This window comes from Amphiura filiformis, chromosome 1 (genome assembly GCF_039555335.1).
Source record: "Amphiura filiformis chromosome 1, Afil_fr2py, whole genome shotgun sequence".
NCBI classification, from domain to species: domain Eukaryota; kingdom Metazoa; phylum Echinodermata; class Ophiuroidea; order Amphilepidida; family Amphiuridae; genus Amphiura; species Amphiura filiformis.
In genome coordinates, this window is record NC_092628.1 from 102,070,189 (window position 1) to 102,090,338 (window position 20,150).

Below are 20,150 nucleotides of genomic sequence, written 5' to 3' on the forward strand. Positions count from 1 at the left end.
ATTATGAGTGCTTGCCAATTAAGGATAATTTGTAAACTAGCAAGTCGCATGGTACAATGAGTGGAAGCACTTTCCAGTGAGTCCCTTTATACATGGTCCCTGGTTAAATATAAGAAGGTTCGGTTCTTTGTGTTATGATATAGTTGTGATCACCGCTTGTTACCGAACAGTACCCAACAGTAATAAACCGTTTGTGTGCGTATCCCTTTCTATTATTGGGTTATTCCAGTTAATACACCCCCTATGAAAGACATAACTTTATATCCCACACAGGGGGTGTAGTTTTCAAATGGAGTCACCTACTCGGGTGACCCCATTTGAAATTCACACGCTGTGTGGAAGATTAAGGTAATGTCTTCAATAGGGGATGTATTCGGACTCCAGTCGGCGGTGACAATCTATCCTTTACTGCATAAGGGCCAAGTAAAGAAAATGGAAGGTATTCCAAACTCTACATTATGTAGTCTCATTCAAAACTCCCAATGCCTCTGAAAATTAAAATAGGGCATCACTAAATTATTCATAAAATACTTACTCATATTTTCACACTTACCAATGAATATGGCATTCATATAAAATGTTAAAACCTTGATTCTAAAATAAATATGGCTTCTTAAGAGTATTGCACTTGTTATTTGACTCACCCTGTAGTTTACACGAAGGCAGGGCAGAAAGACCTACTTGATATTAATAAGATTAATACAACCACTCATATAAAATCAAAAAAGACGACAAAATAAACATAATATTGACATGATTTATTTCATTTGATCATACAATAACATGTGAGATGTACTGATATCTGTCATAGAAAAGCTATACTGAACATACAGTATAATGGCTGACAACCACATATAAATAGGGTGGGTACTCAATAGAATACAATTCATCAGAGTTCACTTCACCAAAGGTATACTACAATATAATAAGCTCACTGTATTCTACTTCTAAGTTCTAGAAAGATGGGCACCCTTTGTTACATGACTTCGCCCTATCAACTTGTGTCATAAGGATGTTTTCCACCAGGTGTTATGGATCAGCTATGTAATTACTATTACCAAGTCAAGTAGGCCTTCAGCATTCACATTGACTCTCATCATCTACTTTAAATTTGACATGATCAATAGTCTAATGTAGACAAGATTTTTTTTTTCATTCTGAATTCACACTTACAAATGATGAAGCATGGTCCAAATCCAATAAAATGGGACTTGTGGTTATATTCCTCTTGTCATAATACGACTGCTCAGTGCTAGAAGTGGGTAAGTACAATAGCTGCCATGTGAATATTTGGCAATTTACACAGCATATAGTACTCATCTACAAATGGCAGATATTGCACATACCCCACTTCTGGCACCAAGCAGTCAATATTTGCGACCTTTGAATGAATAGGAGTTGGGTAAAATGGTGATCAATGTAAACACAGCACTTTCCTAACACAAATTATAGTCTGCTAATCTGAATGTACAAAATAGTCTGCATTTTTGAACATTTGATTAAATTTTTAGAATCGTGACATTCAAAAGCAAACTTATTTGATATAAACTGGCTTCCAGAATAGCTACAATCATCAATGGAATTTGGGTAAACTGTTTCAATCGCAAGATTATTGCAAAAATATTGAAAGTTTAGCAGTATTGCAACATGCTAGTTTTCATAATTGCAGTCCGTGTATGACAAGTATGTAAATACGGTATGAAAGAGATCATGTGGCTTACCTAAAACTATTTTAAAAAAATAACCCGTTTTTATTTGTTTTTACTTACTTCCAAAAAGGCAAAATATCTCCAAGCTGCAGAATAACCCACACCAGCAGCTTCATAACATTTTGCTCCCCTTCCCCCAATACTTTGAAAACATTGTCTGCATATGGACAATATAAACAAAGCTTAAATTCAAGACTTTCCTCAAATTTCATTGATACCTTCAGCTTTGCTGCAAAATATATACATTAAATGAACGTTCTATCCAACATTCTTTAAACTTCATAATAATTCACATTTGCAAACAAAAATATTATCTTTTACATGAATTAGACATATCTGATATAGTTGTTTTTGAATTCTACATTTTACACTTTCTTACAAATTTACCATAATGAAATCAACTACAAATTAACAAGGTTTATACTTCTCAAACATAATCAAGAATACAAGGTGTATAATGAACATGATTGGTAAACAATATAAATAATATGCCAAGCATAGCAAATAAACAAAACGGGTGTATTTTGTAATTATCAGATCTATATTGTAGCCATATTATATACATGGTTATAATATAAGTTATAACAGCAAAGAACTGTGTGCAATGCATTTCAGGCTTTTTGTTGCCCTACGCTACAGGTTCGTTTTCGGGCATCTTTTTTGTTTTTTGATTTCCTTTAGAACATCATACCAGTAAAAAGTTGAATAAATTGGGCTTTCAAACAATGGCACACACACAGTAATGTGCAACTAGATAGAGTAGATATTTTGGCATCAGTAGAAAGCTCATATTTTTATTAACCCCATATTGGTTACCACCCATATTGTTGCTATTGTGTTTTCTTCTCATGTCAAAACTGCTATAATATTTTTCACCCTTATGCATGCACATCTATGCGGTGTCTTTAAACATGTGTGTGCATATTTTTAACCACCTCGCTTTACATTTGTGGTTTTTTTTTATAAATTTTGTTTTTTTTTGATAAAAAACAAAGTGACATGCAGCAGATATTAAAATCCAGTCACTCAATTACAAGTAGCATTAGTTATGTGCTGTATTATTAGCATGGCCTTTACCACAGCATACAATAAATAGGTTTTGCAGCAGTTTAATTTCAACATGTTAAGTAATCATTTGCAAGATTGCAATTTGTTGTTATGACCTACACCTGATGAGTAAAAACCTTTAGAAATTCATTTGTGTCCAACTAATTAATAAAAGATTTCCACCCATTACACATGGCAGCACATAAAAAAATTATTTTCAATTGCACCATTTATTAGTCGTTTCTTCTGTTATACATATAATAATTCACTACACTTGAACAAATCAAATTAAATTGCCTCACAGGCAACACAACAATGAATTTCTTGGTCTGGCAACCACGTTTTTTGTGCGATTATGACATGAGTGTTTCGTTGATGGTATCTTCCTTTACAACATGGTGCGTATCATGTAGTTCAAAATGCCGCCATGTTTGAAGTATGTGAGTTCCACATCAGTGTCAAATCGCACAACAACATTGAAAGAACGGCCATCGCTAACCTGTAAGTAGGAATAAAACAAATCAAGTTGGTCTTGTTAATTTGTATTATGCTCTGTGTGCTAGCCATATGGGCTTCAAAAGTCCTAAGATTTGAGATAATTTCTCAAAATATCAAGAGCTATCTTAAGTACTGAACCAATACTAGGCTTGTTTGTACTCATTTTAATGCATTTTTCATGCTGATTCCAAATATGGTCATGCAAATTTACATTTCTGAAATGTTTGGATTTTTAAACAATTTTTTGAAACTTGTCATCTGCAGTCGACACCCGTGTGGAGAGAGTTAACATAATAATCAAAAATGCCCCCAAAACAAGGTTTACTGAGAATAGTGTAGATGAAATTACACATTTGGGTAAATAATTGTGTCCAATTTTGAAATCACAATCAAATTATTTGCTTGTGTAGTTGACAAAGGTTGGTATTGATATTAATTTAGCATCCATTCGACACCCAATACTGGTGGTATATCAGCAATACTGGGCTCTAATTAGGTGCATATATTTACAGAAACTAACTGGTACTCGTATTCCAATTTTCCCTCAGAAATCAATAGCTATCACATTAAGATGGACCAACATCACTGTTATTGAAATTGGGTTATTCCATTTAAAATGCCCTTGTGGTATTTCTATAGTCACATTATCAATTTCATTTTGTTTTTACCCTGACTAGTATCTGCTATCTGGCCTGTATATCTTTGTGGTAGTTCTATAGTTGCATCATTCATTTTTTTCCTTACCTTCACTGGTATCTGCTGCCTGGCCTGTATGCCTTGTGGTATTTCTATAGTCATATCATTAATTCCTTACCTTCACTGGTATCTGCTGCCTGGCGTGTATGCCTTGTGGTATTTCTATAGTCACATCATTAATTCCTTACCTTCACTGGTATCTGCTGCCTGGCCTGTATGCCTTGTGGTATTTCTATAGTCATATCATTAATTCCTTACCTTCACTGGTATCTGCTGCCTGGCCTGTATACCTTGTGGTATTTCTATAGTCACATCATTAATTCCTTACCTTCACTGGTATCTGCTGCCTGGCCTGTATGCCTTGTGGTATTTCTATAGTCACATCATTAATTCCTTACCTTCACTGGTATCTGCTGCCTGGCCTGTATGCCTTGTGGTATTTCTATAGTCATATCATTAATTCCTTACCTTCACTGGTATCTGCTGCCTGGCCTGTATGCCTTGTGGTATTTCTATAGTCACATCATTAATTCCTTACCTTCACTGGTATCTGCTGCCTGGCCTGTATGCCTTGTGGTATTTCTATAGTCATATCATTAATTCCTTACCTTCACTGGTATCTGCTGCCTGGCCTGTATGCCTTGTGGTATTTCTATAGTCACATCATTAATTCCTTACCTTCACTGGTATCTGCTGCCTGGCCTGTATGCCTTGTGGTATTTCTATAGTCACATCATTAATTCCTTACCTTCTCTGGTATCTGCTGCCTGGCCTGTATGCCTTGTGGTATTTCTATAGTCATATCATTAATTCCTTACCTTCACTGGTATCTGCTGCCTGGCCTGTATGCCTTGTGGTATTTCTATAGTCACATAATTAATTCCTTACCTTCACTGGTATCTGCTGCCTGGCCTGTATGCCTTGTGGTATTTCTATAGTCATATCATTAATTCCTTACCTTCACTGGTATCTGCTGCCTGGCCTGTATACCTTGTGGTATTTCTATAGTCACATCATTAATTCCTTACCTTCACTGGTATCTGCTGCCTGGCCTGTATGCCTTGTGGTATTTCTATAGTCACATCATTAATTCCTTACCTTCACTGGTATCTGCTGCCTGGCCTGTATGCCTTGTGGTATTTCTATAGTCACATCATTAATTCCTTACCTTCACTGGTGGTATCTGCTGCCTGGCCTGTATGCCTTGTGGTATTTCTATAGTCATATCATTAATTCCTTACCTTCACTGGTATCTGCTGCCTGGCCTGTATGCCTTGTGGTATTTCTATAGTCACATCATTAATTCCTTACCTTCACTGGTATCTGCTGCCTGGCCTGTATGCCTTGTGGTATTTCTATAGTCACATCATTAATTCCTTACCTTCACTGGTATCTGCTGCCTGGCCTGTATGCCTTGTGGTATTTCTATAGTCATATCATTAATTCCTTACCTTCACTGGTATCTGCTGCCTGGCCTGTATGCCTTGTGGTATTTCTATAGTCACATCATTAATTCCTTACCTTCACTGGTATCTGCTGCCTGGCCTGTATGCCTTGTGGTATTTCTATAGTCACATCATTAATTCCTTACCTTCACTGGTATCTGCTGCCTGGCCTGTATGCCTTGTGGTATTTCTATAGTCATATCATTAGTTTTTTTCCTTACCTTCACCGGTATCTGCTGCCTGGCCTGTATACCTTGTGGTATTTCTATAGTCATATCATTAATTTTTTCCTTACCTTCACTGGTATCTGCTGCCTGGCCTGTATACCTTGTGGTATTTCTATAGTGAATTTCTCCTTGCCTGTCAGACCCAGAGAATTGGCATTCTCTCCTTCCAAATACTGAAGCGGTACTATACCCATGCCAACCAGGTTGCTACGATGGATACGTTCATAACTCTCAGCTATCACAGCACGGATACCCTGAATAATAATGGAGATATACTTGTAATCATCCGTAGAAATGATTAATGTGCATAAACACTTCAGCATCAAAGTCAATATGTTATAATTGAAGACCGAAATATAAAGACTATGCGTATGACGTCCTGTCAACCAGACCAAAAAATGCTGTATTGCGCAGGTCAGCAACCAATCATGTCGTGCCGCGCCTTTGCCCTAACTTCAGATGCAAACTAGTCTTTTTAATTCGGTCTTCAATTATACTGCTGTTTAAGATATCACCCTACTTTTGGTTCAAGTTCCTTGGGGCATTAGTCGGAAATTAAAATTTTTACACATAAAATTCTGTTTTGTCTGTCATCAAAGTAATAGGTGCAAGTCAGTTTCTATGTGGTGAACTGGCGGAGTGGGTGGTCCATTTAAGTCCAAGATTTGATAGACAAACCCTACCAGATCTTCATTCAATACTACAATGTAGTATGAAACTGTCACTGAGGTATCACTTTGTACCCAATAATTTCTGGAATTTTGTCCAGGAATTTTTGCAAATCACAGAAATAAATATGAAGTACTGATTGAGATGTTCAAGCAGGACAATATCCACACACCCCTATAGAAGACATGACTTTAATCTTCCACACAGGGGGGGGTGTCGATTTCAAATGGAGTCACTCATTCAGGTTACCACATTTGAAATTTGCACTCTCTATGTGGAAGATTAAAGCCATGTCTAGGGGGATTAGGGGTGTATGGTTTTCAACCTGAATAGCCCAATAGATGGAAAATTTGAAATGACCCACACACTAATATATTCCCCTTAATTTTAGACAAACTTGTTCAAATTAATCATGTAAGTACCTGCATCCAAGGTCCTTTAGCAGCCCAATCTCTTGAAGAGCCACACCCGTAGTCTTTGCCTGCCAATATGATGAGCGACGTCCCTTCTCCCCTGTATCTCTCTGCTGCATCAAATACATCCATTACATCTCCTGACGGTACATGCACCGTCTTAGGAGCTGCTTTACCAATGAATTTATTCACCAATCGAATGTTAGCAAAAGTACCCCTTGCCATGACAGCGTCATTTCCACGTCGACTGCCATATGAGTTGAACTCCCTAGGTGTCAGGCCTCGGGCAGCAAGGTAGCGTGCGGCTGGACTGGTACGTGCTATGCTGCCAGCAGGAGAGATGTGGTCTGTTGTGACGGAGTCAGCGACATTGAGCAAGGCATGTGCATTTGTGATGGCTGCAGGAGGTGATACATCTTTGGTCTGAAATTAACACAAATTAAAATTTAAAGATTTAATATGTGGAACTAATTTGCACATACCTTTTCTTTATTTCCAGACATTTTGACTTCGAAATTAGAAGTGCAAGACTTATAAGGCCCCCCCAAAAAAAGATTGTTTGCTTGTCCTCCACAACTTTTTCAGAATTGGTCGGTCGGTGGGGATTAAAAATTTTTTTTAAAGGTCATAGCCAAAACATGACTGTATGCCTTTAATCAGCTTAATAAATTGCCCAAATAGTTGTGAATTGTGCTATTCTCTCTGTATACCACTTCATGAATATTTTTAAAACAGTTTAGAAGTGTGTAGAAACTGTAAAAAAAAAACTTTTCAGGATGTCAAAATTGTTGAAAGAAAAAAAACTTTATCTGGAATTTCCAAAATTAGTGTTGGTATTCATTTGGACAGTAAAACAAAAAAACCCTTTTTTCCAGATTTCTCAGATTAGGGTCGGTTAGTGGAGGACAAGCAAACAATCTTTTTTTTTTGCCTAACAATGAATTGTAGTACTGCATCAGTACTTGACTCAGTTGTTCTACTTACCATAGTTTCAAAGAATGGAGGAGATTTGATGTAGGTAGACTTTGGATCCCATGGGTACAGCATACTCTCTGGTGCATCTAATGAGTTCCACTGAGTATTTCCCTTCTGTTACAACAAAATAGAAAATTGAAATGTTCAGTATGAATCCAGAAATATACTGAACAGATACAGGAAATGTATACATTCAAAATTTATGTATTTTTCCAACTTAATATGAAAGTTTACTAGGCATTTTATTTTCATAACAAAATACTATGATATTGCACAAGATTTGCTGTTTCAAGAAGGATTTCCCACCCAACATTTTATAGTGATTTTGTAATTTCATGTTAATGGATAGCTACAAGCACTTTTATCAGTAATGACTTGTATACATAGCACATCTCTGCACATTAATTGAACTACACCAGGCACAAAAAGAAACTCGTCAGTTATATTCATCCTTGCTGTTTAATAACTTGATAATTTTGGATTATTCTGAAATATACATTTTGTTAATTGGACTTTGCTTTCTCATTTGACACCCTGTTTGTGAAAAACGAACAAGAATTGACCAAGATATGCACCTCCAAAGCCTCAAACCCCAAAATCAAAAGTTGCATTTTCAACGATTTTCAATGAGAACGCATCGTTGTATTGCACACAAGCACCAAGGGCCAATCAATAAAGCACACAGTGTAACAGGCACAATTGATTCGTTAAAATTGCAACTTTTCATTTTGGGGTTTGAGAGTTTGGAGGCGCATATCTTGGTCAATTCTTGCTCAATGTTCACGAACAGGGTGTCAAATGAGAAAGAAAAGTCAAATTAACAAAATGTATATTTCAGAATAATCCAAAATTATCAAGTTATTGAACAGCAAGGATGAATATAACTGACGAGTTTCTTTTTGTGCCTGGTGTATAACAAAACAAATTACATGTGAAAGTTTATAGCTTTACACTCTCCATTTAACAGATGGGATACCTAGTTATGACTTCAGATGTAAGCAATATATCTATGAATATTCTCAATCATCCAGATAGTTGAAAAAGTTAGATTAGGTTATAAATCTTTTCAACTGGACTTTTGTTGACTACAGTATCATGTCATATTTCTGATGCTTCATCAGGCCTAGTGATGTGAATTGGCTCTGGAAGTCCAGTTGAAAAGATTTATAACCTAATCTAACTTCAAATGTAAGCAGTTTAATCAATCTCAAATTGCCAGAGAGGACAGGTAATGACTTCAATCAATCTCACCTGTATTTTGCTATAGACATCTTTGAACATGGCTGGAATGACAAATTGTTTCTCTACTTCTTGAATCTCCTCTCTAGTCGGCCAAATATCTCGCGAGAGGAACACTTCCTTGCCTTCATTATTCAAACCTAAGGAAATAAGAATGATATCATTCATTTTTTGACATCTCAACTTGCTCCATTTTCTCTCTCCTCCTCTTAATATTCATTTCTTTTGACAATTGTGTCCAAATTTTGTTGTCACATTCAAATGGGTAAAACTTGTTTGTGGAATTGACAAAATATGGATTTAACATTAATTTTGCATCCATTCGACACCCAATATTGGTAGGATATCTGCAATACTGGGCTCTAATTAGGTGCATGAATATTGTGAAACTTTGATCTTGCTGACACTCAATCTAAACAAATGTTTTTGTTGTTCTGTTTCTGTTAAGCATAGTGTTAATCTTCTGTCTGTTCTGCTAACACTTCCAGCTCACAGCCCATGGCAATATTCACTTCAATGTGCATCCAAGAAGGCTGCCATGGCTTGCTTATGAGTAATGATCATTTGAAATGTTTATGAACTATAGTATGTTTTCCCTCACTCGCATATGGCCGCCGTGGGCTTGTGCCTTTGGCGCATTTGTAACCCTAACACCTGGCTCTGTTATTTCCAGTTGGACATTACCTTATGCAACCACTACTCATTTGCATAACATCTGTTACATAAAAGACACAAGTTAGCATTAATAGCATCCGTCAGATCTACTTATTCAGCCTACACAGTATATTACACTTTCTTACCAAGTGGCTCCTTCTCAAAGTCAATTGAGACTGTCCCAGCAATTGCATAGGCTATGACCAGTGGTGGTGATGCCAGATAATTGGCCCTGGTCAGAGGGTGAATACGCCCTTCAAAATTACGATTCCCTGAAAGTACACCACATGCCACTAAATCACCCTGAAAATTAAAATACAGAAAAACAAGGTTAGTATGTGAAACTAGAGAACACTGGGCTGTAAATCTACACTTCCCTGTGGAAAATTTAGCTAGTATTCCACGGAGGGATATTTTTAAAATGGAATAGACAATATCTTCCATTTGAAATACTCTCTCCATCCAGTTGTGGAAGATATTGATAGTGAAATTTATAATCATATACAGAGGGAGTATGGGTTTTGATTGAATTACCCCTAGCCAATTCCATTTGAAAAACATAATCTCTCTGTGGAATATTTTAGCAGAGTCTTAACCTTCCACAGGGGAAGTGTGGATTTCAAATGGAATAGCGCATTTCAAATTTAGTAGGTCACTGTACTTTTTCTCATGGGTACATTTACTACTTTGGTACATTTTGCACTTGTATATTTTAAAAATTGTTTTTGAAAAATATTTGGTATTACTTAATTTTCTATCTGAAATTATCTTCAATAACAATAATGCCTACCTTTTCTATGGCCTGTCCTACTGGCTCTGGTAATGGTCCACTGTTTCCAATGCAAGTCATGCACCCATAGCCTACTATTGAAAATCTGGAAAAGAACATAGCATTCAAACACACCTGAACACTAACACTTTGGTAACATTGCACAATGAGCATATATCTCATCACTTTTTTACTGCCATATTTATGTTCTTTGTTGATTGGTGTCTGCTTTCAAGATTTAAAACAATTTTTTTTTGTATTAGTTCAAATATTTAAATAAGGAAGACATAACCTTTCAAGGTCATGTGTTGGAGATTAAAATCTCTCACACAGGGTGTAGATTTCAAATAAGAGTCGGATTCAGGTAACCTCATTTAAAATTCACACTCCCTGTGTAGGAGATTTAGGTCATGTCATCCGAACGGCATAGCTCATTAGGGATGAAAGCAAGGGACAGAATGCCTGAAAATGTGCATTTTTGCTATAGTTTTGAAATCTACGTCTACGAATGCCTGGAACTAGATTGTTTGGGGAAGTTCTTGTAATTGTGACAGTAAATTTTGCAAAAATGGCTAAGTGAAAGGTACACTACAGAAAGGATAAATTGTTTCCAAATCTGTTATCACAAAACAAAGAATATGATTTGCTTGTGCATTTGACAAATCTGGAGTGTAATCTTTAATATAGCATCCATTCGACACCCAACACTGGTGGATATCAGCAATACTGGGCTCTAATTAGGTGCAGGTGTGTGTGCGTTTGTGTGATGATTTGTGTGTGCATCTATTATCACCCGCAACCATGGACTATTCTATGAATTTAAGCTCATAAAACATGGACAAATGCAACATGGTCATTCACGGTCACAAGATTTATTCCAGAGGGTGCAACACACATTTAGATAGATTTACCCCCATTTGAGATCAGGTCAAAGGTTTGGCAATTAATTGTCAGATTTATGTTCAAAAATTTCAATAGTGAAATATCAATTTACATATATCCTCTGTTGCCAGTGTCAAATGCAGATGTCCATGTTTGTGGGTGTATATGAGTGGGGGTGGGGTATGTGTGTTCAATTGATCTTACCCAAGGTTTTCCAAGTATGGGATAACACCACTCTCCTGTAGATAATATGTGACCACGCCACTACCAGGGCTTAAACTAGTCTTGATGTAGGTCGCCACAGACAAACCTGCTTCTACTGCTTTCTTGGCTAGTATGCCTGCAGGAAAAACAAAATATTTCATACTAAAAATAAGTAACTTGAAAAATGTTCATGTACAGTATCATTACACCACACTAAACTTACAGAACTGAAAACTTGATAACTTCATCACAAGGGCAGTGTTTAGAAAATGTATATGCCCTAAAAGCTTGTTTTGAGCAAACACATAATATTTCTGTGTATCAATGCATCTGAATCTACTGATTATCAGTTATTACACAATGACATACAAACCCTACCATGACAATATGACATCATTTAAGAAAACAATTATTTGAGAATATTGGTTTGTATATTTACATAACTTATTAGAACATATACAAAGAAATCAAGAAGAAAAAACAAATTGATTTAGTAGCTAGAACTCACCTGCTCCAAGCATGACAGAGGGATTACTTGTATTGGTACAACTAGTAATAGCAGCAATCACCACTGACCCATGCTTCAATGTGTACTCCTGATTATCCAATACAAAGGGGATGGTAGTGCTCTGTTTATCTTCTGGGATGTCATATCCTTTGAAGCCGACTTTGTTGTTCAGACATTTCTGGAAATCATCCTTCATGTCAGAGACGAGAACCTTGTCGTGAGGGCGCTTTGGACCACTCATGCAAGTTGTGACACTCCCTAGATCCAATTCTACCACCTAATATATTACATGGACATTTGAACAGAAAAAAAAAGTAAACATTGTAGTCATTGTTATCATTGTAGTTATTGTAGGGATTTATTGAGGAAATTAGTAATCATTGGGTAGCTTCAAATTGCTTGTATTGCATTATAACAGGGATGTAGCTACAGTGGGCGGTGGTGGGCTGCAGAGCCCACCACTCAGTTTTGGAGCCCACTACTCAGCTGCAATTTTAGCACTGGAGCCCACCACTCAGAGACCATTGCACAATTTTATTGAATTAGTAAAAAATTTGGTCCATTTTGACGAAGAATGGCCAAATATGCAAAATTTTCATTTTTTATATGCCACCCACCACTAAAATTATCCTAGCTACAACCCTGCATTACAATGTGGTTTTTTTTATTCACTCTTTTGTAAAATCCCACATTTGATTTAAATACACATTATTAGTGAGCCTCAGAATGAAAACCTTTGTAGACATGAGAAAAAGAAACATCTAAAAGCACTTACATCCTTTTTTTCAGTTTCACCAAGTACAGAGACATGTTGGGTTATTTCAATAAACATGTGATACATGGCTAACAAGATTGTGTCCAAATTTTGTTGTCACATTCAAATGGATAAAACTTGTCTGCGGAACTGACAAAATATGGATTTTATATTAATTTTGCATCCATTCGACACCCAATATTGGTAGGATATCTGCAATACTGGGCTCTAATTAGGTGCATGAATATTGTTAAACTTTGATCTTGTTATCAGCCATTCTAAACAAATGTTTGTTGTTCCATTTCATTTGGTTCTGTTAAGCACACTATGAATACTGTTAAATGTTCTGCATTGCTATGACATCTACCCACTGCATGAATATACTTAACTCTCTCCCCGCGAGCGAATGCCGATTGCAGACGACAAGTTTCAACTTTTTTGAGAATTGTAAATGTTAAAGCCTATGGCCAGCACACAGAGCATAAACTTGCAAATAAAACTTGCTAAAATGCAAATCACATTTCTATTACCGTAACCACCCGGGTATAAGCCCATCTTCGTCTATAAGCCCACCCCCTATTTTTCAAAACATTCTGGGAACAAGGGTGCACTCAGGTATAAGCCCAGTACTAAATTTTGACCAAGTTCTTAAATCAAATCAATACTTTGCTCTCATATTTAAGAACAAATATAAAAAATATCAGTTGATAATTAACATTCCACACTTATAATTTTAAGAAATTGACATAAAAGATAGAAATTACTGGTACATTGGGCATATACAAATGGGGGTGATTGTTCTTATTTTTAAATTCAAGCACTAGCCCTTCCTCGGTTATAAGCCCACCCCCATTTTTGAAGTGAAATCTGCCCTTAGGGGGTGGGCTTATACCCGAGTGGTTACGGTATACACTTTGTAATGAAAAACTTTTCCCTTACCTCAGATTGGGTCCTCGTTAGCATTGGTGAAATCTCTGAACATAATAAGTTTTACCCCTTACCTCAGAGAAGATTGGGTCCTCATTAGCATTGGTGAAATCTCTGAACATAATAAGTTTTACCCCTTACCTCAGAGAAGATTGGGTCCTCATTAGCATTGGTGAAATCTCTGAACATAATAAGTTTTACCCCTTACCTCAGAGAAGATTGGGTCCTCGTTAGCATTGGTGAAATCTCTGAACATATGGCACTTTGTAATAAGTTTGACCCCTTACCTCAGAGAAGATTGGGTCCTCGTTAGCATTGGTGAAATCTCTGAACATATGGCACTTTGTAATAAGTTTGACCCCTTACCTCAGAGAAGATTGGGTCCTCATTAGCATTGGTGAAATCTCTGAACATATGGCACTTTGTAATAAGTTTGACCCCTTACCTCAGAGAAGATTGGGTCCTCATTAGCATTGGTGAAATCTCTGAACATATGGTTGGCTTTAAGATAAGCTTCTATGTACTTCACCTTGTCTTCTTCACGAGCTGCAAGTATTTATTAATAAAAAATTAATAATATGATTGTAAAATATACATAAAATTATAAACTAACACAATGATAAAGAACATAAAACTTCTTTATTACATATAGTATCTAAGGCTCTACACTTCTGATCTATTTCTTTAATTTTACTATCAAGAACTACCAATAAAACACCATTGATACACCGCTTATGGAATAGAAAAATTGCTTAAGTATCAAAGATTCAAGATGTGTAATTGGCTATGTTGTGGGCAACTATGTTAACTTTTGCTGTGCTGTACCAGTCCAGAATGTGAAACATAAAAAAGTAAGCAGTTATGCATTACCTGCTGAGATGTAAGTGCCTGAAGTGACTTTGCAGGAAAAAGCATGTGAATTTGGGCTATACATCCCTAAACCAGTAAAGAACTAGAGCGGTTCTCGGCTTGCGCGGTTCTCGACGCAAAGCGTCGGCCGCAATGCCTCCACCTTGAGGTGTATCATGTTGAATGTACATGCCCATACGACGGTTTTTAGTAATTTGACCTCAGATGACCCCTGTGTGAACCTAGCTGACCCCAAAATGTCCATCCAAAAATTTAACTTTAAATGTTGACTGTATCCACCAAGTTTCATGCCCATATGACAGTTTTAAGTTATTTGACCTCAGATGACCCCGGATGACCCCAAAATGACCGTCCAAGAATTTGACTCTAAATGTTGACTGTACCCACCAAGTTTCATGCCCATACAACAGTTTAAAGTTATTTGACCTCAGATGACCTCCGTGTGACCCCAAAATGACCTTCAAAAAAATTTGGTTCTAAATGTTTACAGTACCCACCAAGGTTCATGCCCATACGACGGTTTTTGCTAATTTGACCTTAGATGACCCCTAGATGACCTTGGGTGACCTTGACCCACTAACCAAACCTACTGGAATTTGAAGACCGCCAACGACCATCCCTCCACCAAATTGCATCACTGTACACCAAGGTTCATGCCCATACTGACGGTTTTGCTAATTTGACCTCAGATGACCCCTAGATGACCTTGGGTGACCTTGACCCACTAACCAAACCTACTGGAATTTGAAGACCGCCAACGACCATCCCCCCACCAAATTGCATCACTGTACATCTTACCAGTTATGAGAAATTGCACCCGCAAGCTCGGACGGACAGATGGACGGACGGATGGACGGTTTACAGTACCCACCAAGGTTCATGCTCATTCGACGGTTTTGCTAATTTGACCTTAGATGACCCCTAGATGACCTTGGGTGACCTTGACCCACTAACCAAACCTACTGGAATTTGAAGACCGCCAACGACCATCCCCCCCACCAAATTGCATCACTGTACATCTTACCAGTTACGAGAAATTGCACCCGCAAGCTCGGACGGACAGATGGACGGACGGATGGACGGACAACCAGGAAACATAATACCTCCGGTGGAGGCATAAAAAAGTGAAGCATATCTTTGAACCAATCACACATCAATATTTTTTCAATCCATTGAATCAATCAATCAGAACTCCTGTCCCATATTTACATGCTCAACAGCTGTAATTCAACTTAATCATTACACCATTGGACTATTCCATCTGCAATCCATACACTCCCTATTGAAGACATGACCTTAATCTTCCACACAAGGAGTGTGAAGTTCCAATTGGGTTACCTGAATGGATGACTCCATTTGAATTCTACACACCCTGTGTGGGAGATTAAGGTCATGTCTTCCACGGGGGTGTATGGATTTCACCTGGAATATCCCATTACCTGTTTGCCTCAGATATGCCAAGCTGTTTTTATCTACAGGGAAGAATCCAACAGTAGCTCCATACTCAGGACACATGTTAGCAATAGTTGCTCTGTCTGCTATGGATAGCTGGGCTACACCAGGACCAAAGAACTCAACAAACTTGCCAACCACTCCAATTTGACGCAGATGCTATAAGGAAAAACACAATTCAATAACTTTAGAACTGATTAGTCTCCTTATCAATAATGGTTATTCCATCCTAGTCTATTATATGGTTTTCTATGGTGAAAGGTATGTTATGGTTGATTTGATTTTGGCAGGTTTTTTGTGAACCAAGTTACTTTTCAGAAAGCCATCATCCAAGATGGCAAAAGCTTAAGCTTTGAGTATATTCACTGGATTTGATAACTAATAGTATTTCGATAACAAACCAATCCCACAGATGAAACTGTGCAGTAAATCAATTAAGTAGTATCAAAAGGAAAGGGTAACTATGCCATTCAATTTCACTTACAAAGTACTATGGTACTGGTTACTTCCAGAAATTTTTATCGTTGAACATGATCATGACTAAACATGCCCTGAATTTAAAAAAACCTCGGCTTGAATATCACCTGCTATACAATGTCAAGACTGATACGAACCTTTGTTATAGTGAGTACCACATCAGTAGAGGTAGCTAGTGGATCCATTTTACCAGTGAGTTTATAACCAACTACCTTAGGTAGCACCATACTGATGGCTTGACCTAACATGACAGCCTCTGCTTCAATACCACCAACACCTGAGAACAACACATTAAATAAAATAATCATTAGATTCTGACCTACAATACTTTGAGGAGCAAAGATGAGAGCTGATGATTGTGATGGGTCCATATCCCACCATGCCTTGAAATTTACGAAGGCCACAGCCTTTGTTGCCCTTAGACTTTCCCTCCATTTCAAAGCATTTTTAAATTTTCAGTATACAGTGGCCTTCGTTCACTGGCCTTGAAGAATGAGTGCCCTTGAGGCCTGTATCACACCATACAGCTGGGCTCACTTTTTAGTCCCATATGATCTTTTAGACTGATCTGTGTGTTTGGGGAATTGATGTTCTGCCCACAATGCCCTACAATGCCCTCCGCAATGTTATACTATATAGTTGCAAGGCTTACACATCTTGTTTTACAAATTCACAGATAGACTTGTATTGAAATTTTTGTCTTTTTATTTTTTAAAAATTTTCCAAGTTCATTAACCGAAACACACATTGGGGTTATTTATTTAAACACATAAAAAATGGGCTACATAATTGTGTCCAGATTTTGTCGTCACATTCAAATGGATAAAACTTGTCTGCCGAATTGACAAAATATGGATTGTACATTAATGTTGCATCCATTCGACACCCAATATTGGTAGAATATCGACAATACTGGGCTCTAATTAGGTGCATGAATATTGTTAAACTTTGATCTTGCTGACAGCCAATCTATTTATGTGGTTGCGAGCTGTCAGCCATACACTCACCCCATCCAACAATTCCCAAACCATTTATCATGGTTGTATGCGAATATGTACCCCCGCCCCCCACCCAGGACACTCACCCCATCCAACAATTCCCAAACCATTTATCATGGTTGTATGCGAGTCTGTTCCCCCCACCCACGACACTCACCCCATCCAACAATTCCCAAACCATTTATCATGGTTGTATGCGAGTCTGTTCCCCCCCCCCCTCACCCAGGACACTCACCCCATCCAACAATTCCCAAACCATTTATCATGGTTGTATGTGAGTCTGTTCCCACTAAGCTGTCAGGATACAGAACATTGTCACTGTTGAACACTACTCGACCAAGATACTCCAAGTTGACCTGATGGACTATGCCAGAACCAGGAGGAACGATCAACATGTTCTTCAATGCTCGTGCACCCCACTGCAACAAAAGAAAAGTGGAAGACACAATTAACATTGACCCAAACAATGTTACTTTTACAAAAGCACACAAAAGGCAATTTATTTCAAAACTGCAAATAAAAATTAAATCATTTCAGAGTTGCAGAGCATTAATATGTTTCTGTTGTGAAGCTCTTACAATCCAGATAGATCAGGCTATTCCACTTGAAAACCATACCCCCTGTGAAAGACATGACCTTAATATTGCACACAGCAGAGTGAAATCGGGTTATTGAAATATACACCCACTGTGTGGAAGATAAAGGTCATGTTTTCCATATGGGTGTATAAATTTTTGGAATAGGACCATTGTAAACCTTTTTGTAGAACTTGATGAATTTGGGTGGATTTTTGATTACAGATAAATGCAGACATTTGGCCATGATTTGGTATGGGGAGACCTTTATTAGGCGCTTACCTTGAGGAAGAGGAATCGCTCCTTGTTGCGCTCAAACTCGATATCCTGATTCTTTTGCAATGCATCAGCACTGACATAATGAAAACAAAATAATGCCACATTAAAACATAATATTCAAATGAATATTTTCCTGTTTTTGTCAATGAACGATAGAATGTACAAATCACTCATATCTAATAGCATTATATACATGCAATTAACGCTTTCTTAAATGCAATCAAGATGGGGCAGTTGTGATACCAGTTTCACCAGTTTATCCCTTTCACTCACACTCTGATTTTGTTAAGTATATAACTGATTATTATTCTTTTTGGTATTTATAGACACTAAAACCTTTGTAAACTAAGAATTAGTAGAAGCATGTTAATGCATTAGTTTCAAAAAGATCACCTTATTAGCATAAAAACATTGCTTGTTTGCCAATTACCACAAAAAATTTATCAAAATATATTATCAAATTTAGCCTGATTTTCTGCCTTTTCAATTTTCTAGGCCTAACTTCTGTCAAACAAAATCAATTTAATAAACATTATGTCAAAAATATTTATTTCTTGACGTGAGTTTTAATTATTATTTAAAATTGGGCTACAATAAAAATGCAAACAGAAACTTGCATAATTAACATTTGAACAGACCAGACATATATTAAAAACGTGTTTTTTTAATTATAATTTATGCATGATTCCATTGGTTTCCTGTATGACAAGTTGACAACAATGCTTTGCTTTTTGCACACAGGGAAAATAACAAAGGGGTACAATGACATTACATCATGAATTAAATTGAAAATAGAAAGGGTGGAATGGTTAAGGATGTGCAAATGCATGAATTCAGTCTTGGGGGTAGTTTTGATGTTATATGATAGAACATAGTACATGAAGGACTTGTAGCAGGTCTGACATGGGGTATATTTAAGTAAATCAACATCAACCACACTTGTCATGAAACAGCTCAAGAATCATCATTTCCAAATTAAATGTTTTTAACAATCTGAGGTTACTGTTCTGAACCCAGGCTGCTTTTTGTACATTATAATACTTACAACCTGTAGTATGGCCCTCTATAACAATATGCATACTGTACAGCATAAAGCCTAGTATCAACATGCCCGTCAATAACCTCAGGTTGAGCTTATTATGAAAACTTGCTAATTGTTATGAACTCCCAAAATTTAAATGTATTTGGCTTCCCACTTTCCTCTGGAGCATACAAAGCTCATAGATCTTGCTTTTCTAGTTTTTGCAGGCCTAATTTTTACCTTTGCTGTAGTTTTTAAGTCTGTAGATTTCGAGATGTTGTAGTTATTACACCTTCAGCTGTAAGGTCACATTGCAAGGTTTTTTATTTTTAATTTCTTGATCTCCATCATAATACATGCTTCATTCTATTTTAATTTTTATGTGGTTTGGCACATGTATTTTGGATTAAAAGCACTTTAAAAGTGCCTGGTAAATAATATTACTAAATAATAATAGGCACAGATGGCGTTTGTTATTGCCATTTGCAGTAATCAATAAAAATCTTTCCTTGTATTTTTATAAAAGGCATGAACAAATACCTGTCACATTTTTCATTTTTATGAAATTCAATATTGTTTGGAGTACAGGTCATGTTTTTTGATGAATAGGATCATATTTGCTGATAACATTATTTGCTGATAACATAAAGTGAAAGTTGCATTTTAGTTTTACAAATTTAATAATCACAAAAAAATACTCTTTAATTATTGTTTTTAATGCAGCCAAATAATTATTAAAAATTTGAGTTACTTTTGCCCCATGTACGGATGTGAAATGTTAATGTCACATGAAAGTTTCCTCTTTACCAAGAATCAAAGTAGTGAAAGGGAAGAAACAGATGAGACAATGGTTTTTTTGACA

At 36.8% G+C, this 20,150-nt stretch overlaps 1 protein-coding gene across 4 annotated transcripts in view; it reads right to left on the bottom strand.

Annotated features, from left to right (window-relative positions):
• Positions 1-737: 737 nt before the first annotated feature.
• The window catches only part of LOC140160821 (cytoplasmic aconitate hydratase-like), a 29,389-nt gene continuing 9,976 nt past the window's right edge, over positions 738-20,150 (bottom strand). For 2 of the 4 annotated variants that reach the window (XM_072184159.1, XM_072184135.1), the window contains 14 exons: positions 18,271-18,340; positions 17,649-17,832; positions 16,553-16,692; positions 15,926-16,097; positions 14,062-14,162; positions 11,936-12,212; positions 11,428-11,563; positions 10,363-10,447; positions 9,719-9,875; positions 8,931-9,058; positions 7,689-7,793; positions 6,714-7,127; positions 5,691-5,876; positions 738-3,255 (listed from right to left, as the gene is read on the bottom strand). In XM_072184159.1, the coding sequence (XP_072040260.1) occupies positions 3,145-3,255; positions 5,691-5,876; positions 6,714-7,127; positions 7,689-7,793; positions 8,931-9,058; positions 9,719-9,875; positions 10,363-10,447; positions 11,428-11,563; positions 11,936-12,212; positions 14,062-14,162; positions 15,926-16,097; positions 16,553-16,692; positions 17,649-17,832; positions 18,271-18,340 (2,266 nt within the window). In that variant the 3' untranslated portion in view covers positions 738-3,144. Of the gene's footprint in view, positions 3,256-3,998; positions 4,031-4,768; positions 4,801-5,690; positions 5,877-6,713; positions 7,128-7,688; positions 7,794-8,930; positions 9,059-9,718; positions 9,876-10,362; positions 10,448-11,427; positions 11,564-11,935; positions 12,213-14,061; positions 14,163-15,925; positions 16,098-16,552; positions 16,693-17,648; positions 17,833-18,270; positions 18,341-20,150 lie in introns of all 4 variants that reach the window. The other 2 variants (XM_072184142.1, XM_072184151.1) reach the window with 2 other exon arrangements.